General features: G+C 53.2%; 9 protein-coding genes across 9 annotated transcripts; 6 read left to right on the top strand and 3 right to left on the bottom strand.

The window, feature by feature from the left end:
- Positions 1–1,970: 1,970 nt before the first annotated feature.
- CORC01_00266 (alkaline phosphatase) lies at positions 1,971–3,671 on the top strand (the record flags this gene model as incomplete). Its single annotated transcript, XM_022611924.1, has 5 exons — positions 1,971–2,168; positions 2,221–2,320; positions 2,369–2,485; positions 2,548–2,832; positions 2,884–3,671. The coding sequence occupies 5 exons, from the start codon at positions 1,971–1,973 to the stop codon at positions 3,669–3,671; spliced, it is 1,488 nt and encodes a 495-aa protein (XP_022481549.1).
- A 615-nt stretch (positions 3,672–4,286) lies between these two features.
- Positions 4,287–5,955, bottom strand: CORC01_00267 (major facilitator superfamily transporter; the record flags this gene model as incomplete). Its single annotated transcript, XM_022611925.1, has 6 exons — positions 4,287–4,362; positions 4,414–4,725; positions 4,778–5,084; positions 5,148–5,457; positions 5,569–5,767; positions 5,840–5,955. The coding sequence occupies 6 exons, from the start codon at positions 5,953–5,955 to the stop codon at positions 4,287–4,289; spliced, it is 1,320 nt and encodes a 439-aa protein (XP_022481550.1).
- A 743-nt stretch (positions 5,956–6,698) lies between these two features.
- CORC01_00268 (uncharacterized protein) lies at positions 6,699–8,642 on the top strand (the record flags this gene model as incomplete). The annotated part of the gene is made up of 3 exons (XM_022611926.1): positions 6,699–6,832; positions 7,210–7,795; positions 7,854–8,642. 3 exons carry the CDS (start codon positions 6,699–6,701, stop codon positions 8,640–8,642), a joined length of 1,509 nt encoding a protein of 502 aa, XP_022481551.1.
- Positions 8,643–9,399: 757 nt separating this feature from the next.
- CORC01_00269 (uncharacterized protein) lies at positions 9,400–10,344 on the top strand (the record flags this gene model as incomplete). Its single annotated transcript, XM_022611927.1, has 1 exon — positions 9,400–10,344. One exon carries the CDS (start codon positions 9,400–9,402, stop codon positions 10,342–10,344), a length of 945 nt encoding a protein of 314 aa, XP_022481552.1.
- A 190-nt stretch (positions 10,345–10,534) lies between these two features.
- CORC01_00270 (DNA replication regulator SLD2) lies at positions 10,535–12,012 on the bottom strand (the record flags this gene model as incomplete). Its single annotated transcript, XM_022611928.1, has 2 exons — positions 10,535–11,817; positions 11,871–12,012. 2 exons carry the CDS (start codon positions 12,010–12,012, stop codon positions 10,535–10,537), a joined length of 1,425 nt encoding a protein of 474 aa, XP_022481553.1.
- A 381-nt stretch (positions 12,013–12,393) lies between these two features.
- CORC01_00271 (uncharacterized protein) lies at positions 12,394–13,569 on the top strand (the record flags this gene model as incomplete). The annotated part of the gene is made up of 1 exon (XM_022611929.1): positions 12,394–13,569. One exon carries the CDS (start codon positions 12,394–12,396, stop codon positions 13,567–13,569), a length of 1,176 nt encoding a protein of 391 aa, XP_022481554.1.
- Positions 13,570–14,172: 603 nt separating this feature from the next.
- On the top strand, positions 14,173–14,922 carry CORC01_00272 (DSBA-like thioredoxin domain-containing protein; the record flags this gene model as incomplete). The annotated part of the gene is made up of 2 exons (XM_022611930.1): positions 14,173–14,220; positions 14,278–14,922. 2 exons carry the CDS (start codon positions 14,173–14,175, stop codon positions 14,920–14,922), a joined length of 693 nt encoding a protein of 230 aa, XP_022481555.1.
- Positions 14,923–15,043: 121 nt separating this feature from the next.
- Positions 15,044–15,906, bottom strand: CORC01_00273 (DASH complex subunit Spc34; the record flags this gene model as incomplete). Its single annotated transcript, XM_022611931.1, has 2 exons — positions 15,044–15,776; positions 15,842–15,906. The coding sequence occupies 2 exons, from the start codon at positions 15,904–15,906 to the stop codon at positions 15,044–15,046; spliced, it is 798 nt and encodes a 265-aa protein (XP_022481556.1).
- Positions 15,907–17,421: 1,515 nt separating this feature from the next.
- On the top strand, positions 17,422–19,358 carry CORC01_00274 (uncharacterized protein; the record flags this gene model as incomplete). Its single annotated transcript, XM_022611932.1, has 3 exons — positions 17,422–18,110; positions 18,214–18,514; positions 18,564–19,358. The coding sequence occupies 3 exons, from the start codon at positions 17,422–17,424 to the stop codon at positions 19,356–19,358; spliced, it is 1,785 nt and encodes a 594-aa protein (XP_022481557.1).
- Between the last annotated feature and the right edge of the window lie 1,874 nt (positions 19,359–21,232).

Here is a 21,232-nt window from a genome sequence, read left to right on the forward strand (position 1 = left end):
TCAACCTTGTCGTGGCCCATTCAACACGCCGGGCTGTGAAGGCATTCGAAACACTTTAGTCTCCTAGGCCTGGCTAAGGCTGGATGGAGCCAGCTTAGATGAGGGCCCGGCAGCTTGGGGACGACACCGTCCAATGACTTGCATTTCTTCCCCATCTGTCAACCGGGGGCGATCGGATGCTGAAATTTGTGGCCAAGCATGACCGAATTCCCTGACCTTAGTTCTTGCAGCCCTCGCAAGGTTGCCAGGGACAAGTTGCCGTGGTCGCGAGACTGGGTAGCAGTAGCGGGCGGGCAGAGATGGTTTGATTAAGCGCCTCCCACAAGAAGAAAAAATCGATACGAGATTTCTTGAGAGGAAAACGGGACATTCTGAACCAATTTTTAGATAACAAGGGGTTCTTGGTGTCCTGTGTTGTTGGGCTTGCGTCTTCCAGGTTGTTTCTGGAGAGGGCGGTTGCAGACGCGCGGGAAGCTATTATTGGCAGCTTGGGGGATCCCTGTACTCTTCCCGTGCGACATCAGCCAATCTTTGGGGCGGCGCTTACACCACCTGGAGCAAGTGGAGACCAAAGGGTGCGCACCTCCCAAGCTTGAGGCTTCACTGGCTCACTGGTTCACTGGCTAAGGTAACTTGGGCAGTCTGATGCTGCTACATCTGACACTCACTCTACCTTACTCATTGCAGCTCACTCACCCACTTCTCTCATTCATAAACCGGGCTGATTCTCATCCTTTGTGAGATGATCAAGCCTTCTCGCCATCGTCGAACCTCTTCTGTTCCTGCGTCATTCTGTAGAACTTCGTCACACCACCGCAGACAAGCCACAAACACCTCCTGCCTGATGGCGTGTTTCTCATCAGGTCTCATGCGACGACAGCCCTGGAGCCTCTGATACCACGCGAGGCCGAGTAACAGGTTGAGTCTCTAGGAAACCATCTTCTGCCTTCTTGAATTCCTCCTCGTCATTTCGAGGCTGTCACCTGCTGATAGTGACCTCGCGACTGAGCCCTTCTTCTAAGCATTGTGGTTGACAACCACTCGCGCCCCCATCGTTCCCACTATCAAGGCTCACCACATACAGGATACTGGTACATAACGTCATACTGGTTTTCAACTAAATATCTGGAAGAAATTGTCATGAGCTTGACATCCTCAAGCTAAAGTAGGCCTTAGTGGAGGTTTTTTGTACAGTACGCATGTCTCATTCCCACCTCCTTCTCCCAGTTGCTGCCTTCGGAGTATCATTCCTTGCAGCTTTATTCTACTGTTTCTCAAAGTTAAAGGCAAGGTAGCTTTTGAGCATTCAAACATTCAAGCAGATAAAAATGCGCAGCTGTTCAAAGTCTTACCAAGGTTGAATTACCTCAAGCACGTGGGCTGTCAAAGTCATGCCACCTTCCCCTCTTGTCTCCAAAGCCAAGTCAAAGACCGGGGGTCGACGTCGTTGAAATACGCTTCTCTACCTTCACCACGAGAAACACGTTGCCCAACTCATAGCGTCTATTGGGACAAGCGGGGATTACCCTCCCACCGCCAAGCCGCACCCCGGGTGTTAGGGCGCCTTGGCCGTCAGGAACGCTGCGAAACATCTGTACCAGGTGACGGAATCATTCGTATTTATCCTCCAGATGAGATTCAAGCCGATGAAATATCTCTTACGCTACCAACGGCGTGGCAGCTCCTTCCAATACTGGCAAGGAGGCATTGTGATCCTCACACCGGAATCATCGAGACACTATTGAATGTGAACCGTCATGCCAAGTGTGTATGCCGCAACGAACGGCGGCTGCAAGCGACATGTATAATGGAAGATACTGCAACGCGTAGGATGAGGCCAAGACTCTCGAACACGAGTGTTTATAAAGACAAAGTTGATGGCCGCCACCTTGATGGCTTTCCTAAGGATGTTCTCAGTTCGATCACATTGGTACTTTCATTGATTGTATAGTCGAAAAACCAGAGCCAAGATGCGTCCTTCCGTCGTGGCCGTAGCCATCTTACTCAAATCTGTCTTGTCGCACCCCAATGCCAAGAACTTTATCTACATCGTGCCCGATGGATACGGTCCCGCCTCTCAGACGATGGCACGAGACTACGTCTCATTGCTTGAGAATGGCCAAAACCCAAGAGCACCTGTGAGCTTTCAGCTTGCGGCTGATAAGATGGTACGTTTAGAAAGTCTAGATGTTGGTATCAATCGTACTCAGTATATTGAAGGTCCTCGGCAACGTGCGTACTTTATCAAGCGACAACCTTATCACGGACTCTGCCGCCTCTGGAACCGCATTTGCCTGCGGTGTAAAGTCTTACAATAATGGTATGCATGGCTTGTTAGTGCTCGGCAACCTTCATTAACATATGCCAGCCATCGGTGTCAACCCTGCCGGCGAGCCCGTCGGTTCTATACTTGAGGCTGCCAAGCTCGCAGGCATGAAGACGGGCCTAGTCGTCACCAGCACCATCAACCACGCCACCCCTGCGTGTAGGTGACCAACGCCAATCCTATCATATAACCCACAATCAATGCCACTGACAGGCATATAGGCTATGCGGCTCATGTTGCCGACCGTAACTCCTACGCCAAGATCGCGGCGCACGAGATTGGCTACGGGCATCCTCTCGGCCCCGTCGCCGACATTCTCCTAGGGGGTGGCCGATGCTACTTCAAGCCAGAGTCCGACTCAACCTCTTGCCGGAGCGACAGGATTGATCTCTTTGGCTTCGCTGAGAAGAACGGCTATTATGTCATGCAAGACCGCTCGGCCTTTGATGCTCTCGACAAGGGCCTCGGCGACATTCGCCTTCCCTACATTGGTCTCTTCAATGATGGTAAATTGATATTTCTTGCCCAGAGAATGACAAGAGCATAACATACTCCAGACCAGATGATGTATGAAATTGACCGCTCCCGTCAACCTGATCAGGAGCCCTCCCTCCTGGAAATGGTGGAGACGGCCCTGAACTCACTTCACCGCGACACACACTGCAAAGAAGAGGGCTACTTCCTCATGATCGAAGCCTCGCGCATCGACCACGCAGGCCACGCCAACGACCCCGCCGCTCACCTCTTTGACACCATCCACTATAACAAGGTCATGGGCTTCGTTCGGGAGTGGATCGATGAGCACCCGGACACCATGCTCATGTCCGCAGCTGACCATGAGTGTGGCGGATTGACTCTCAACGGCTTCAATCCTCTACCTTTGGCAAAGGTAAACGCCTCAACGGAGTTTCTCATGGAGATCTGGGATGATTACACCGGCTCTGACAAGAAGGCATTCCTTGTGAGCGATATTTTGCCTCAATACGGGCTTTCAGAGGTTACGGACGCCGAGGTGAACACTCTCATCGCTGCCGGCTCGCTGAGCTCGGAGCTGGGTAACTTGCTGGCTAGCCGTGCTGGTGTTCATTGGTCCACAGGAGGTCACACCGCCTCCGACATCACGCTATACGGATACGGTGCCGGTGAAAATGGTTATGCTATCAAAGGTGATATGGCTGGTAACTGGGACAATACTGAGTTGCCAAAGTACATTGAAAAGGTTCTTGGTGTTGACATGGGCAAAGTTACAGCACTGCTGAGGGCTAATGGCACTGACTGGGTTGGGAAGCGGATTGTGAGCCAACGGTCTGAAGAGCATATCCATGGACACGGTCATTCTCACTAGACTAAGATGTCTGTAAATTCTGTTTGATCCGTTTTGAGATGAACTCATGTTTGCGCGTCGTTTTCAAGTTTACCTAATGAATACCGACAGGTTCTGGCCACTACGTATTGCAGTCTTGCTTCCTCAACAACTTGTAAGGCGGTCGACGCCAAAAAAACCCACTTGGACTTTCCTTTATGAGGTTTTAAATGTTAAGCCAAAGTTGAAAGGAGATTTTCATAATATTTCTGCAAACATGATTTTGTCGGCACTTTGGCCAATGTTCTAAGCCACAATCGTATCGCTATTCGGCTCCTTGACTACCCACATCTCTCCGAACACCCCCCTGAGTACTGTGCTCTTTAATCTCGAATGTATCATGGCAACCCCATTTTTCCATTTCAAACGCCAGGTAGCTTTGATGAGCCCCTTCAAAGAATATAAACGTACGGCTCAGACCCGTCCTTGGGTCTATGTTTGCCTTGCGCCACACGCCTGTTATGCAACAAGTAAACAGCTTCCTGTAGTAAACCAAATGCCATACCGATCGAGACCATAATGATCATCGTTAAAAGGCCTTTGTTGTAACTATTACAAAGTCGTCAGAAAACGTTTGGTAGAATACTGGGAAGAAACCTACAAAGGCAGATCGTTACCCCTGAAATACTGAGATCCCACCATCAAGCCACTGATGGCAGACATTACCCACATGCTGCTTGTCTATCAGCGTCTAATAAGGTCTCCTGAAAAAATCAATGCTTACGCGATTCCGATGCTGCGTTCTCCGGGGTCTCGGCAGTTGACCTGCAACCAGGTGTTGTGCGCGGGGTGGTAACAGACAGCAAATGCGTTGATCGCCGTCCACAAACCCCATCTCGACCACTTGCCGACATGTGGATGCACGGTTCGAGATACCACCAGGATGGAAAGGTAGCACAAGTGTCCCAGTAGGACTGTTGATCCTCTCTTGTTCGTCCGATCACTCAACATAGCAAAGGCAAAGACCACAGCCATGGCGAGAGACGCGCCGACTGCGGCTAGAGCGTTGGCGCTAATGCGGTCGAAACCAAGGGCCCTTGGAAGCGATTAGATACATCCTTCTCCATCTGTGGAGAAGGGGGACTTACATGATGATGGAGGGTGTGTACGTTGTGAGCGGTGACCACGTCGAAAAGACGCAAAAGGTGGATACATAATGCGGCCACCTCTTGTAGTGCTTCACTGTCTTCCAGACGAGGGCCCAGGGAATCTCGATACCCCGAACTCCGTCAACTTTCCCAGGCTCATCAATCTGCATCCTCTCTCGGAGGATCTCCTGTTGCCTTGGCGAAAACCGAATCAGACCTTGACTTCCTAGGGGTTTCGGCGTATCGGGGGACCCGGGGAGAAGAAAGATGAGCATCATAGCTACGACAAGAGTCGCCAGGCCCTCGACTATCACATAGAGTTAGGAGAGTTGAAGATTTCAACGGTCCGAGAAAATGGACGGGCACTCACGCAGGAAAAGCCATTGCCATCCCCTCAACCCGCCCTCCCCCGCCAACTTCAATATGCCAGAGGCAAGGAGCGGGCTCAGGGCATTGCCGCCGAATTGCCCAAACATGAAGACTGCAATGCGCTTTGCCAACTCGCGCTTGGTGTACCAGTTTGACAAAGTATACATGGATCCGGGGATGTATCCGGCTTCGGCGAGGCCAAGGATGAGGCGGGTGGCGAGGAAGCCGGCGCGGTTCTTGACGAGGACTTGGAGCGTAGCGACGGTGCCGAAGAGGATGACTTGAAGGGATATCCATTTTCGGGGACCAAACTGTTTTAGATGGGGTCAGGTTGATGTGAATCTCGGTATGATTATTGCAAAGGCGTGGGTATATGCGGGGAGGCACAGGGAATAAGTCAACGTTGGATTGCCTGAACGCACCCTTTGTAGAAGCAAGTTGCATGGAATCTCTAAAATGACAGTGCCCATGAACATGATCTGGTTCCCCAGATTGATCGTGTCTTGACTGATGCTGATATCTCTCGCGAAGCCAGCTGTGAGGGCTGAGGCGAGGTTCATGCGGTCAAGCTGGAACATGAGCAGACCCAAGACGAGGAGCGGAAGCACAGTGAGATCGATTCTGATGACCTAGTTAGTCTCACTCTTGAAGCTAAGTATCTGAAGCTAAAATGCTATCTTGGGAAAATCTTACTTCCTCTTGGCCCTGCGTTCCTCATCGATATCCCATGCCAGCTTGTCATCGGACACTACAACGGATCGGTCCGTCGGCGCGGTGCACACCATCGTCTCACCTGTCGGAGATTTCATGGCTGTCGATCACGGCAATTGAACAGAAAACCACCGATCTTCGCCATTGGATTCGGCTGAGTGCCATGTTCAAATGCTTTTGTCTCATATAGCTGGCCATCCAGGTTCTCTATGGGACTCTCTCGATCCCAGCCAGCCTTTTATCGCTTACCTACGTTCCTCCACATTATCTGCGAATATCCTCCAGAAACCCAGGGGTCGATACCACGCGACACGATGCAAGTCATCGCACCTTGATGGTCTCCAACCTCATCTGAGCAAGTACCTAGTTAGGTAAGGTATTAAGGTAAGGTAGTACGGTAGTTGTCTCTTCATTGGCAAACACTGATAGGCGTTATCGATAACAGCACATGCTGCAACGTGCCCCGAGACAACGTTTCCTCGCGAGATAACGCCATCGGGCGCTAAGATGACTAAATCGACTTTTCCATTACCGCGGACAGCACCGGTATCCCTGTCCGACTACCCGGTCAGGCGGCTTACAACGACATGATTGGACCGTCTGGTAGTTCAGCAGTGGGATCCACCCCTGCCGGTCGACCCCTCCATCCGTCCGCTGCAAGCCGCTCCCAAACTCTCGGGAGGCGGGCAGCTAAAAAAGTGAGAGCATTCGCACCTTCGCGTGCTGGACTGACTGTGCATATCCTGCCCTTTTCATTTCTCCTTATCATTCCCGTGATACCCTCATCTATCTTCCTGTATCAAAGATATAGAACGCGCAGAAAAGAGCAACTCTTGGAGGAATGAGCGCAGTCAAGCGAGTTGCCGTCATCGGCGCGGGGCCAGCCGGGGCCATTACTATCGACGCCCTGGCTCGGGAGAAGACTTTCGACGTCATTCGTGTATTTGAGCGTCGAGAGGCAGCGGGCGGATGTTGGTGAGTCTCTTTCTCTCGTTCGTCCCAAGCTTTCCTTATGGGGCCGTGACGCGGGGCTGGTTGTGTTCAGACGGAGCTCAATCACGGTACCTTGATGGCTCAAGTCCTGCCTTGGTAACGTCTGCTACCTCTTTGATGGAGCAATGCGACGGAATAAACACAGAATGAGAACCTTGATGGAGCTCTGGTATCTGGATCGCTTCAGCAGATGGTCAGTTCCTGCATGAGCCCATGAGCCCATGAACCGCGTTGCCAATGTCACTGGCCGTGGCTACCATAGCTGAGACAATTTGACAGGCGAGGAGATGGAAAGGACATTGGCACTGGGTTGCATAATACCACTTCCACAAACATGTACTGACCCTCCATCGTCACAGGGTGGGCGACCAAACACCGCCGCCGCACTTGACAAGCCTCTCTTCTCTAGCCGCCCGAACCGCCGACCAACCCCTCCCGATCCCGGAAACCCTGCCGTCCCGGACGCCGAAACACCCGGCCAGCTCGGGCCCGCCACGCTTCACCGAGTCAGGAATCTACCCCTACCTCGAAACCAACGTTGACGCCATCCCCATGTCCTTTTCCGAGGAATCGATCCCCGAACAGCGCACCGAGAACTCGATTGCGCTACACGGGCCCGAGACACCCTTCCGGCATTGGACAGTGGTTCGGGACTTTATCCAGGGGTTGGTGAACCGCAACGGCTACCAGAATCTGGTCTCCTACAGTACCACAGTCGAGCGTGCCGAAAAGGTCGGCGACGAGTGGAAGCTTACCCTTAGGAAAGAGGGCGATGAAGGGGATGATTGGTCGGTCGAGTATTTCGACGCTGTTGTCGTTGCGACTGGGCATTATTGGGTTCCGTACGTCCCCCATATCGAGGGCCTCGAAGAGTTTGAAAAGGCTCGTCCGGGGAGCGTGATTCACAGCAAGCACTTTCGCGGGCGTGATCAATTCCGCAACAAGGTAACACCCCCTGCCAGAAACCCTCTGCCGGTCAAAACTCACTAACATTCGCGACCAGCGCGTTGTTGTAGTCGGCGCCTCGGTCTCGGGGGCAGACATCTCAGTCGACCTCATCAAGACCGCAAAACACCCCATCTACTCGGTAGTCAACGGCCGCAAGGCGAACCTCTACTTTGGCGATGGAGCCTTCAACCACCCCCAAATTTCGCGCCGTGCCACAATCTCCCGCATCGAGGGCCAGACCGTCCACTTCCAAGACGGCACGTCCGTAGCGGACGTCGACAACATTGTCCTCGCCACGGGCTTTACCTGGACGCTCCCCTTCCTGCCCTCCGTCGAGGTGAGGAACAACCGCGTCCCGGGTCTCTACCAGCACGTCGTCTACCACCGCGACCCGACGCTCCTGTTCATCGGCGCCGTTGCGGCAGGGCTGACGTTCAAGATTTTCGAGTGGCAGGCCGTGCTCGCGGCGCGGGTGCTGGCTGGGCGGGCGAGGCTGCCGCCCGCGGAGGAGCAGGCTCGGTGGGAGGCGGATCGGATTGCGGAAAAGGGAGACGATATCAGGTTCTCGCTTGTGCACCCGCACTTTGAGGAGTACTTTGAGACCGTGAGAGAGCTTGCTGGCGAGCCTGAGAACGGTATTGGCAGGGCGCTGCCGCCGTTTGATCCTTCTTGGTACGGGGTGTTTATGGACGGTCTCGAGTTGAGGAAGGAGATGTGGGTGAGGCTGAATGCGAAGGCGTTGGAGGAGCTTGCGTCAGGAAATGCGCTGGCGAATGGAGATGCAAGGGACGGCGAGAAAGTTCCCATAGTCACTACGATCGAAGCACCGCAAGAAGTGCGGTAGACTTGGACATGATCGAAAAATCTGAAAAGTCTTCATCTGTCTGGAAGCTACGCGGGTGAAGGGAGACGCATGCCAAAACGCGGCTGAGAGTGCCGAGGTGGATGATGATGGTGACGCTTGATTCACGATATGCATTTGGTTTCGTACATCGATACCGAGAAATGCCAAGCTCTGTGAGTTGCCAATATGTAGCCAGTCAGAATGATCTGTGCGTAAAAGGAGAGAACTCAAAGGGCGGATTGGTTGCCCGTAACAACAACCGTCTGATAACATGGGCTTGAGTTGCCTGCGCATATTCAATGGTCACTCGAGCCAGGTGATTGCTAGGGAACTGAACATGGACCAGATTCTTCGTTCCCTCCGCGAACCAAATCGTCTCGCTAGAGGTAAATCGCAACGTACGGTTGGAACCAAGGATTTGAGATAAGCGCTTACATGCGGGTACCGTCTTACATCAGACGGCAGACAATCATTTGGAGCCATCAGCCTCTCCTAGCTCGCGCGTCGCCAGACGCGTGAGATCCCAAAGTGGAATTAGTACTTTGAAACATCGGAAAATACGCCAGCGCAAGTTTCCTTTTGGACTTGGCGGGCGCACTATGAGTTTGAGCTAGAATAGTTGTGGCAGACATGCAAAGGTGGTCGGGGAAAGCATCGCATGTGAAATAGGCCATGATCCCACGCCTCAACAGTTGCAAGTGAGGAATGTGCTGGTTTTCTGGGGAAACTAAAAGGGTCTTGCAACCAGCACACAGCGATGGACTCATCTCCGCGACCAACCAGCCCTAACAAAAGGCGAGGCCTCGGGCGTCGCATTAGTGACCTTCACGTTCACATCACGAGCATCCTGCCCGGACACAACCACCCAACGCATCTCCTCGCGAGCGATGTCACCGGCTTTCTCCTCTTCACCCTGTTCGCGACCGATTGGCCGTCAGCTTGGCGCGCGAAGCTTGCCCGGGTCATCCCTTTCTCCCAACCAGGCTCCGAGAACCTGTCCACCAGCTTCTGGAACGCTTTCTGGCAGGAACGGTGGCATCAAGAAGACCACTCGGAGGCGAGGACGGACAAGTGGAATCCTTCCTTGTACAAGTCGCCGCCTCCGCGCATGCGCTCCTGCCGCGAGATCCTGAACCGGCAGCAGGCATTGAGGAATTGTTGCGCTGGGCAGTCGACGGATCTCGAAGTGCCGGACGTTGTCAGCAACATGCTGGTGCAGGTGGCTCTGGCGTTTTGCTGGCTCTGGGCGGTGCTCACAGATTACAAACGGCTCCTCTGCTTGGTGGATGCCATCGAGAACGATGGACAAGGGTACCGGGAGAAGTTCCAGGGGGAGGTGCCGGTGGTCGTCCGCAAAGGAGAGGGGACCATGCCTGTGGCTCGAAGTGGCCCGTCGTACTGTTGCTTGGGTCGACTACAACGACACATTGACCGTGGTCAGGACCTGATACACAAATTTGTAGAGCTGGAGATGTGCGATGGCAGTGGTGATGCACTCTGGACGGAGAATGAATGGTTAGTCGAGAGGGAGGGGGAGATTCCGGCAGAGATGCTAGAACATGACCGGTTTCTCGTCAACCGTGTCATTTTCTCGGCTGGTCTATCGTGGCTTATGGTTGCCATCAGCTGCGACTTTGCGACATTCTACCTGCTTGTATTGATTCGGCGATTGAGGGCTCATTGCCTGCCGCATTATAAGTAACACAAGGTAGTCTAATACAGAGATCTTCTCAATACGGAATGTTTCGTTTCATTTATACACCAAACGCGGAAGGCATACGCAAGTCCAGTTCATGATTATCGTGTTTTTTTCAATTATGGGCATGGCTTCATCAGCACCGTAAATTGGGATATCGCTTTCCATGTAAACGCCTTGCAATGCAAATGTCGACTCAGCGTCGTCTCCTGAACTTGCTGTTGTATCCAGGCCCGCCCTTCGCACCGTTGTTCTTCAGCTTCAATCGCCGGAAATTTGTGTGCGCCAACTCGTTCACCTTCCTAACAGCCTTCTTGACCGTCCCCACCTTCTCCGTCTTCTTCTCTTCCTTTTTCTTCGCAGACTTGGTCTTTGGTGCCGACTCATCAAACTCCGAGTCTGATCCCATGTCCGCAAGCTCATCGTAGTCGTCCTCTGGATCGTCATTGACTCGTGTTTCTGGCACAGCCCCTTCATCGTCCTCCTTCAGTGTCTCTTCCCCGGCGGGAGCGGATGGCCGTTTGATGTGGACAGGTTTCAGGTTCGATCTCCTCGTTGTCCGTTTCTGCCCCTTCTTCTTGTATATCCTCAATGGCATTCCGTCACGTCCCACCTGTTCTTCATCAGGACTATCGTAAATACCCTCGTCATCAAATCCTCCCAGAGGCAGGTTGACTTGACTGTCGGCAGCAAGAAAGTCCTCTTTTGGCTTAGGGGGTGCTTTAGGCTGCACCGTCTCGCCTTCAGCCTCCCGCAGAGCCTCGAGTTCATCTTCATTGTCTAGGTTGTCTTCTTCTACTTTTCTGAGACTTGCTACAATGGCGCTGAGACCACGGACCATTGGTTTCCGAGGCAATCGGAGAGGCGGCGCTGCGAAGTCGTCGCTCTTGCTTGGTGGCGGCTGGGTGTGTCTTTTGAGAAAGGACGGAGTGCTGAACTGAAGCTTCGAAACAGTCGTGGGTGTTTTGGCGTCCGCTGCGAGAACAGCTTTATTCTTCAAAGGTGTCATAAAGCTGTCTAGCATTTGCCGTTTGCTTGTCGACATTGGTGTCCGCCCAAACTTTGCGTCGTCCTCCTCGTCCATGGGTGTCGCCCGTTTTCTCGGTGTCGTCATCACTCTTGCATCGGCGGAGGTGTTGATGTTCATGTTTTTTCTTGACGGCGTACCCAGCTCGCGCTCTACCATGAGGTCGAATAGTCCAAGCACGCGGCCATCGCGCTGAGGTGTAGGTCCAATTGATCTTGGGGCCGCAGGGCTAAAGAGGGTTCTGGAGATGGCCGGGGTGCTAGTAAGAGCGGCATCTTCGGGGTACGTCCTTTTCTTCGAGGGCGTCTCGGCATGCTTGTGTTTCTTCGACGGCGTTCGCGCAAGAGGAGGGATTTCATCCCGCTTCTTCGGTTTCTGAGCTTCTTTTGGAGGCGGTGGGATCTTTTCTAAAAGGATGTCACGGACTTTGTTATATTGCTTGTACTTTTGTGCTAATCAAGTGTCAGTCTTTGAACAGTGTTGTGCTGGAGCGGGCACCACTCACCTATATCAGCATTGCGTTTGATGTCGTCTCTGCCTGGTTTCTTCCCGTCGTGGGATTTTGCCCAAGAGGTTTCCCACGTCTTGAGTTCGGCACGTAGTTTCTGTGACTGGAGCTCATACTCTGCCTTTGTAGGGTCGTCCATTGTAAGGCAATCACTGCTCGAATAGTATCAGCGTCATTGAAAGTCGGATCACAAAAGAACGAATCAAGGTCGACTGAGTGGTTCGGGTTGAGGTACGTGGTTGAATGTATCTAGGGTGGGTTATCTTACAAGGTGGAGGACAGTAAACGCGGTTCTGACGCGACAGGGGAAAATCACTAAACGCGAAAGATCCACGGTCGCCCAGCAGCGCAAGTGCGACGGTGCCCCACCATCGACAACCTACCTGGTAGGTACCTTACGCTACCTTACCTTAGGTAGGTAGGCACCTTACCACCTACCAGGTAGACTGTCTCTTATCTTATCAGACTATGAGCTGAGGTGCCTCGGTAAGGTACCGTGCTTGACTTCGTGCTGACTAACATGGCCGTCATACTTGGTGGTGATTCCCGGAATGGCACCTTCGTCTTTCCGTCACACATCGAGTACTGCCTCTTGAGTACGCTTTGCACCTGTGGTATGTCGACCGAGGCGACACCCAGCGACAACTCGAGTCCACGAGATATCCATTCTGTCGTCTTGCAGACCACTTTGCAAGAGATCACAACGCGACCGACGGATCTCCAAGATTGTTGCGTCATTTGCCTCGAAGAGATCACGGAAGGCTGTGAAGCGCAACCGTGCCACCACCACAATTTCGACTTTCTCTGCCTCGTAACATGGCTGGAACGACAGGTAGCGTGTCCTTTGTGTAAGACCGATATCAAGGAGGTCCGCTACGAGTTCAGCGACGACCGAAAGCAATGGAAAACCTTCAAGGCCCCTGAGAGACCCGACAAGGCTGGAGTTACGGCAAATGTGTCTTCTACTCAGCAGACGAGGCGATATTATTCTCAAGCTCACTCACGGCGGCTACGGCCTCATGCACCTTCAACGACTCGGACGCTCACTCCATCCCAAGATGAAGCTATCACCCGCCGAAGGACTGTCTACCGAAACCAGCTGTACTCATTACACGTCGGCTCGAACCGGATCTCAAGATACAGAGATTTGACACCGCAGATGTTTGCCTCGGACACGGAACTTGTCTCGCACGCGCGTACATTTCTTCGACGCGAACTCCAGGTCTTCGAATTCCTCTCACCTGACAATGATACACGGCCGCAAGATACCGACCCTATCCGGCGTCGCAGAGCCAACAACGCCGAGTTCCTGCTGGAGTACATCATCGCTATATTGAAGACTGTCGACATGCAAGGCAGCATGGGCCAAGCTGAGGAGCTTATCCAAGAGTTTCTGGGGAGAGAGAATACGCGATTGCTACTTCATGAGCTTAGAGCATGGCTGAGAAGCCCCTACATGTCGCTCGAAAGCTGGGACCGCGCAGTACAATATCCGGATGTCGCACCCAAACGGCGACGGTCACAGAGCCCTGGCGCAGTTAATCGTGGAGAGTCGTCCACAAGCGCCAGCGGCATATATCCTTCGAGCTGGAGGAGAGACGAGCGCCGCAGGTATCGCAGGCAGCCTTACGAATCACGCCGGTCGCGGAATGACCAGAGGTTGCGAGAGGCAACAGAGCGGTATTCCGTTGATTGATGCTTCGAAAACGACTCCAACATAATGATACCCCAGTTTTAGCTTTCCACGAATTCGTGGCGGATATCTTTTGCCGAATGAAATTACGCAGTGATGGGAGAGGATACAAGCTTTGGAACGGCCTGTGCTTTACCTCGCAAGGGCCCTCGGCGGTGGTAGTGACAAGGGGCAAGAGACTCCACGAATCATGAATGCGACGTAACAAATCAAGTGCCGAAATGTAGAGTGCCGAACGCAACCGGAATCTTCCCAGACCCGCCTTCGCCGATTTTGCTCGGCTGAATAATGGCGGTTGTGGGCTCTTTTGCTGATGAAGAGACGGGTAAGCCTGTGCAAACTTGGAGCAATTTCGCCGGCCAAGGGCTAAAAGATTCCGGTCGGATCGGGCTCCGGGTTTGATTGGTAATCAACAAGATGTCGACCATTTTCGGCGGAGCCCCGCCCGAGCTGAAGGCCGAGGCTGATTCCACGACATACCTATTTGATGTCTGAATTCCCATATTTTAAAGTAATAGACTTTGTTCAATTAGATCTGTGTGTCCGTATACTCTTTGTCGATTGAGACGCTCGGAGCGAATGAACGCCGCACGTCAAGCAAGCAAAATGGCCACCATCAACGTCAAAGTCATATCAGACCCTGTCTGCCCCTTTGTAAGATGCCTCCGTGTAGGGTTCTAATCTTGAATGGTACCCCTAACGCCACTGTAGTGCTATCTTGGCAAAGCCCGTCTCAACAAGGCGATAGACCTGTACAAAAAGACCTACCCCGGCGGCAAGGACGACACCTTCAACGTGACATGGCAAGCCTACTACCTCGACCCGACGGCGCCTCCCAAAGGTGTGCCCGTCAACGAGCGCATGGCGGCGCGCTTCGGCGCCGACCGTCTGGAGATGATGCACTCGCGCATGAAGAAGCTGGGCGCGGCCGAGGGCTTCAATTTTACATTTGGCGGCAAGGTTGGTCACACACGTGACGCGCACCGGACGATCCAGCTGGCCAAGTCCAAGGGCCCCGAGATTGAGAACGCGGTGGTGGACTCGATTATGAAGAGTTACTTTGAGGAGGACGGCGACGTGACGAGCTGGGACATGATTGCCGACGCGGCGGTGCGGGGTGGGCTTGAGAGGGGGGAGGTGAGGACGTGGCTTGAGGAGGGCAAGGGCGGGAAGGAGGTTGATGCGCAGGTTGAGGACGCGTATCGGATGGGCGTCAGGGGGGTGCCGCACTTTGTGATTAATGACAAGTACGAGGTTGGCGGTGCGCAGGAGGTGGGCGAATTTTTGGGACAGATTGTTGCGGCGAGGGAGAAGGGTGGTCGGGCGGCGGGTGGACAGGACGGGCTATCATGTTGAGCGTCCTGGCACAGCACTGAATTGAATGTAAGATAAGGTAATGATGGAGTCTCTGAATTTGGGTATCATGTCGCAAGCAAACGTCGTAGAAGCGCCTATTCTTTCCAACTCGTCCCCTTCTTCACATATTCAATAGTGCTCCCAAATCCTTTTCCATTGCCCGCAACCGCTGCTGCAGCTCACGCTTCTTCTTGTCGAGCTCCCTCACAAACTCCTCCTCGGCGCGCAGATCCTCTTCCGTCATGACATCCTCGCCTGCCTCCTCTTCTTCATCGTCCTCGTCTTCTGGCTCCTCGTCTCCCTCTCCCATCCAGTGATCCTTGTTCATCCTCTCCAGCGCAGCCTGGTTCTCGGCGACCTTGGCCTCGTAGTACGCCAGCGTGTTGGTCTGATGCGCGTACCGCGACCTCAGCTGCGGGATGCGTTCCAGCGCGCCGGGCAGGGCGTAGACGCCGCACAGCTTCGTCGCGCCTTGGAGGAGAACTTCGACGTCGACGTCGCCCCCCTTGCTGGCGGCCTGGCGCTCGCCACGGCGCAGCTGGGCGTGGAGGTCGCCGCCGAGGACAGCCGAGACGGCGGTGTGGCGACGCGGGCCGCCCACGCCGCCGCCTCCTGCGCGGGAGCTTCCTGGTGGGGGGCCGGTGGTGACTTCGCCCGAGGCAACGTTGAAGACGGTCTGCCGGCGAGACGTGGTGGGTTTCGAGTCTGGGTTCTGGGAGGCTGCTGAGGATGGCGGCGGTGGTGGTGGCGGGACGGAGAAGAGAGCGCGTTCGTGGGCTTCGGTGTCGCGGATTAGGGAGGTGATGTCGGTGTTGTAGAGCATCGCATTGGTAAAGATTTTCGGGGGCGGGAAGCTGTGCGACATGTCAGTGAATTTCTTGGACAAGAAACTGAGGGGGGGTATTGAGGGGGTGCGTACGGGAGCGAGTCGATGCCCTCGCAGGAGAGGGCAATCTGCTCGAGGTGGATGGCAAGCATTGACATGATGGTATCTCCTTTTGTGATACACGGGGTATAAAGTTGCGCTCTGTTGGCGGTCGAGGTTCGAGTTTCAGCTCTGGCCGTGGGCGGGATGTTGGTTGATGTGGGATTTGGAGGTTCAATGTCAACAAACTGCCCCACCAAACACTTGATTCAGGTTGTTTGGAGAAGGAGCTGTCAGTCCCTCTGTCCCGCGTCGCCGTCTGGCGCACGGACCAGATCATGTTCATCCCAACCGAGTGGCCTGCGCTTCAAGTTTATTCGTTCGCCCGCACACCATCTCTTCGACAGTTGACATGAACGATTTCGAATATCTCAGCCCCAGGAAGACCAGAGTCATACGGATAGAATCCGATCAATTGAGCCTTCGACTACAACAGTACCCCCGAGACTGACGATGTTCCTGAGGCGCAAGGCATTTCCTCGCTCAAAGGCAGTACGAATACATGTGACGACTTTCGATGCAGGCAGCCTGGTGAAAGAAACTCAAGACTAGCTGCGACAAATCTGACAGCCAAGCCTCTCCATGTCTTTCCCGCGCTTGGATCAGTTGACGGACAAGGAAGTCAGAAGTCGATTCACCTGGATTGTTGATGATGCATGGCTGCACTCGGACGGACCCGATCAGCTCAGCTCCGTGTCTGCCAGATCGACATCCAGCCACCCAGTTCCTCAAGACGAATGAACGGTCAGACCTTGGGGATTATTCACGAGGCTGCTATTTCGTACCCCAGCGCTTTCGATATTCAAGGCTGCCTGTTGCCTCGCCGGGTGAGGATTGCAATAAGCGGCTTGGACCCTCAAGGATGTGACTCTATCGGGTTGGACGTGCCGATTAGCTGGGCATGTAACGTCAGAAATGACGACAGATTGGCACTCTCATTGGGTCCTAATCGCGTCTGCTGGCTCTTATTCAAAGGCTGTTGGCGCATGTGGTGTACCCTTTACTGCAGCCTGTAAGACGCCCACATGCACCTCAAGCAGCCCCAAAGCATAGTTGCTGGCTAGCGGAGGGCATATTGACATTTTCTGTGTGCAACTCCAACGGCGTTGCCGTCACTGACTTCTACTTTTGTAATTTGTAACACCTCAGAGCCTCGCGTATGCTTTGGCTTTCCTGGTGCACAGCCTGGATCTGACTGTATCTCGCTCTCGCGCATCCCATCTTCGATTATTCGCTACATCTCAGCCCCCAAATGCACACCGGACTTCGTCGACCTGCAAGGCAACTGGGAGGGGAGGCGGCGGGGTGGCGCCCTAGCCGCTGCGACCGGTGCCCCCTGGTCGAGTGACCAGCCAAGAAGGACGCCGTCGACTAGGTATGCCGGCCCGGTTCAGGCCAACTCAGCCCTGCACCTGTGTCTCTACTTCTTTTTGGAGCAGAAAAATGTCTTACTTTTCCCCATGAAATGCTAACGACCGCTACAAGGGAACTAGGATCTCTAGTATGTGGTTGGAAGCCTGTTCGTTTGTCTGACCGGCGGCGCCCTCCATCTCCGTCTTCTTCCCCACGATATAATGCCCCGTGAGCACCCACCGTCCGTCTCCCGCTGGTCACTTGACCAGATTCCATTTCTGTCATCACTCTCACTATCATTTTCACTTTTGCCCTCTGGCTATTCCTGGCTCTATATTGTCCTAGCAATACCCGTCGTCATGGCCGCCGGCCTCTTCTCCATCCCAGGTTTGGGCGACAGGTTCGCGGTGCGGTATCGATCACAGCAACAGAAACGAACCGAGCTGCATAAACAGAGGATGGGCTCGACCAAGTTCCTTGGCTCTCAGGTGGGAGGCAGCTCTGTCATCAGCTACTCTTACACCGATTTCCCCTGGAAGCTGCTCGCATGGGACATCTACTACTTTTTCCAGTACATCTGGGCGCTTCCGTGGATCGTATGGCCTATTACCCCAGCCGACTCGGGGGAGCTGGACGAGTTGGCTTTCACAAGACAAAACCTCTTTTGTGTGTGTACGCACCTTTTTCTGTGCGTTTTGCAAATTGCCTTCATTCTGGCATTGCCATTTGCCATCTTACTGCCTATCTGGATCGCTGGCCTCGCCTTCGGTGCCTTCTTCGCCATCAATTATCTGCTCTGTTTGCTCCTGAACGGGCCAACTCTCACCTACACCTCGGACCCCAAGTATGCACCAGAGCTACCGGAGCACGCTCACGAGAAATGGATCTTTTTGAACGGAGTTGCTGTAGGGTACGTTGCAATCTGCCAATATTCCTATTGCCCCGGGTGTGTCTCAATGTGTGAAGACGAGCATTGAGGGAAGGATTCAAGATACTAACTAACACTGCATTAGGGACCATTGGATGAAGAATAATTTGAACAGACTTGCTCTCACCTTTAAGCGGCCCATCCTTGGTATCCACAACCAGACTTCAGGAATCCTGTTTGACGTTGTCGAGTGTCTAATCCAACGGAACCTCGGATACGCTACGTACGATGTGCGCATGTGCTATCGTATTGTCAAGGAAACACTCTACAACCCGCAGTACTCCAAGGTTGTCTTCGTGTTACATTCACAAGGAGGTATTGAAGGTGGCCTGGTTCTCGACTGGCTGTTGCAGGAACTGCCACAAGATCTTCTTGCCAAGCTTGAGGTGAGTTTGAGTCTACATTTTATATGGTAGCAATTCTAACAAGTCCTAGGTATACACTTTTGGCAATGCCGCAAACCACTTCAACAACCCCCATCGCCATGCAGTGTCTCAGGCTCTCGCACAAAATAACCCTGCCGCCATGACATTGACTACAACCAGCATAACCCACGGCGATTTTGTCAGCAGTCCCATATCGCCAATCGCCAACAGCGGCCAACATCGCCTGGTCTCGAGTCTCAGCAATGGAACCAAAAGCGAAAACGGCAACCCACGCACACCCAGTATCCCCAAAGAGTCGTCGTCCATTTCCTCTCGATCATCGACAGCCGCACTGGATCGCGCCATCGGCCATGTTGAGCACTACGCCCACACCACGGACTTTGTCGCAATATGGGGCGTCCTGCACTTCTGCACATCCCTCACAGCGGACCACAGCATGCCGCGCTTCATCGGGCGGCTCTTCGTGCGGGCGTCGGAGCGCGGCGGTCACCAGTTCTGCCAGCATTACCTCGACGGCATGTTCCCCCTCGCAAAGAATCCGGAGACGGGCGAGTTTATCGGCGCCGCGGAGGAGAGCGAGTTCATGGAGAGCGAGATTCAGGTCGGGCGGCAGGGTGACGCCGGAGCCAATGCTCGCGAGGCGTTTGAGGTCACGTACCTGGGTCGTGATGTCAATAATGAGGTCGAGTTCCACGGAGAGCACGTCAGGGGGCGGCACAGGAAGAAGACGGTCAAGGTGAAGGATCTTTCGAGGCTATGGCTTTATCGCAATGGACGTAGCCCGCCCGAGACGCCGCCATATTTGTATACGGAGAATGGTATTGTGAGGAACGCGACTTTGTAAATGGATCGATTAGATTTATGTTCCGGAGTATGTAGGTTGTCTTACAGAATGATACCCTCTGATTTTTACTATGGGTTATGTGCACTTCCATCAAGCAATGCCGAGTTGCGTGAGTTCTATTTCGGAGGAGGGCTGATAGAATCCAACGTCATGAACTACTCCTAAGGTTTCGTCGAGAGGATTGGACGGGCAAGAGAATTCCTCTGCGACGGCAAGCGCCCAGCTTAGCTGAGCTTCTTGGGAGGAGTGTTCCTTTACCACAGTCATTTGATCCTAGATGTAAGGTAGGCCAAATTTCCTGTTTGGGTACCTGAAGCAAAGCAGTAGGCCGAGACATGGAAAGGAGGGCTTAAGAGCGCAAGTGAGGACTGACAACTCGCTTGGCATTCGAAAGCCCTCGACCTTCAAGATTCTTGCGGGCTTCGGCAAAATCATCGTTTGGTTCTTCGTCAGTACCTTCAGAGAGGATTATTTGCCCAATGTTTGCAATACAATGAGCGTCTGCCTGCCCCGGTGTCGGGAGTATTCAGTATCAAATATAACCAGAAATAAGAGGGGTTCCTGAGTCGAACTTGTGCAATGCGGTAGCAAACTGTGCCTGAAATGGGATTGAGTGTATGGCCTTTATTCTCAGCGATTCCCGTGCATGTGGGCAGTCACCGACAGATGCGGGCCACTCATTTCGGGTGCGTCTTAGTCCTGGCACTGTGAAAATGGTCCTCATAAAAAGCATTCCCGGACACGATTTGCCAATCTCTTACTTGGCTATATCAATGAACGTAGATATAATGCTCGTTTACTAACCTGAATATAAAGGATACTAATTCTTACTCAACTTCGCCTGTCTAACCTCTTTGGTGAGCACTTATTGGCTGGTGTAGTTACCTGCAGTGGGCAAGTGCTACCTAAGGCTACGGGAAGCAATAGGAAAGTGAAAAAAAGATCACGAGTCTGCTGCTATTGCATAACATATGCACCAAGGCTACTCATCGCAGGCATATAGGTACGGTAGCATTGGGGTGTAGAAAAGTGTGCTTTCATCAGTGACGAGGCTTCGTGAGGTACCTTGGGTGACGAGCACGCAACAGAGGGGTTTCAAGACATGCTGCGTGAAGCAGCGTAGTAGTGGAGTGCGAAATGCGCCTTCGCCTTAATAGCTCTACGTAATGTCAAGGTAGCCTCTTTTTCACCTTTTCTTTGAAAATGTCAGTTTTATATTTTGCTGCTGACTAAATTAATTTAGCCACAACTTCGTTTCAAAAACAGGAAATGATATGGAAATTAAATGTGTAAGTCGAGCCGCTCACCTATAGGTCACCTGTTGCCTGAAGCTGGTGCTGATCACACTGGCGATGTTATCATCGGTGAAGATGCTCACCGAGAGACAGAGAGACAGACGGGCCGCTGGGTGTGAGTGGAGCTTACCTTATCACGATGACTCACCGAGTGGCGGGTTGTGGGTCTTGGGTCCTAGCCTGCAGCTGCCCCTGTCGATTGATGGGACCCTTGATAAAATCGGCTGGGACACGACGATGCCAGCAAAACGCCCAGCGACCCATGTCCAAATGCCAAATCAAATTGCCTGGGCTTGACATGTGCACCTGAAGCTCTCAGTTGGCCCGGCCGTGAAACTCAGCCCGGTTCGGTTCTATTTCGCTTGGATAACCTCCTCGAATCGTCTCAAGAAACCTTGCTCAGCTTCAGATAACCCCTTATTTAAGCAGTGGAATGACACTCCCTTATCATTCAAATTGCTCACTTCCGCGAGAAGACGAATGACTGGGTACACCGCCTCAATGTGAGGAAATACGCAGTGTCAGAGCTATTTTGATCAATCACGCAAGGCAAGGCGGCTCGCCGATGTTGGCGCGCGT

This window comes from Colletotrichum orchidophilum (assembly GCF_001831195.1).
Source record: "Colletotrichum orchidophilum strain IMI 309357 chromosome Unknown Scaffold_2.1, whole genome shotgun sequence".
In the NCBI taxonomy this organism is placed as follows: Eukaryota; Fungi; Ascomycota; class Sordariomycetes; order Glomerellales; family Glomerellaceae; genus Colletotrichum; species Colletotrichum orchidophilum.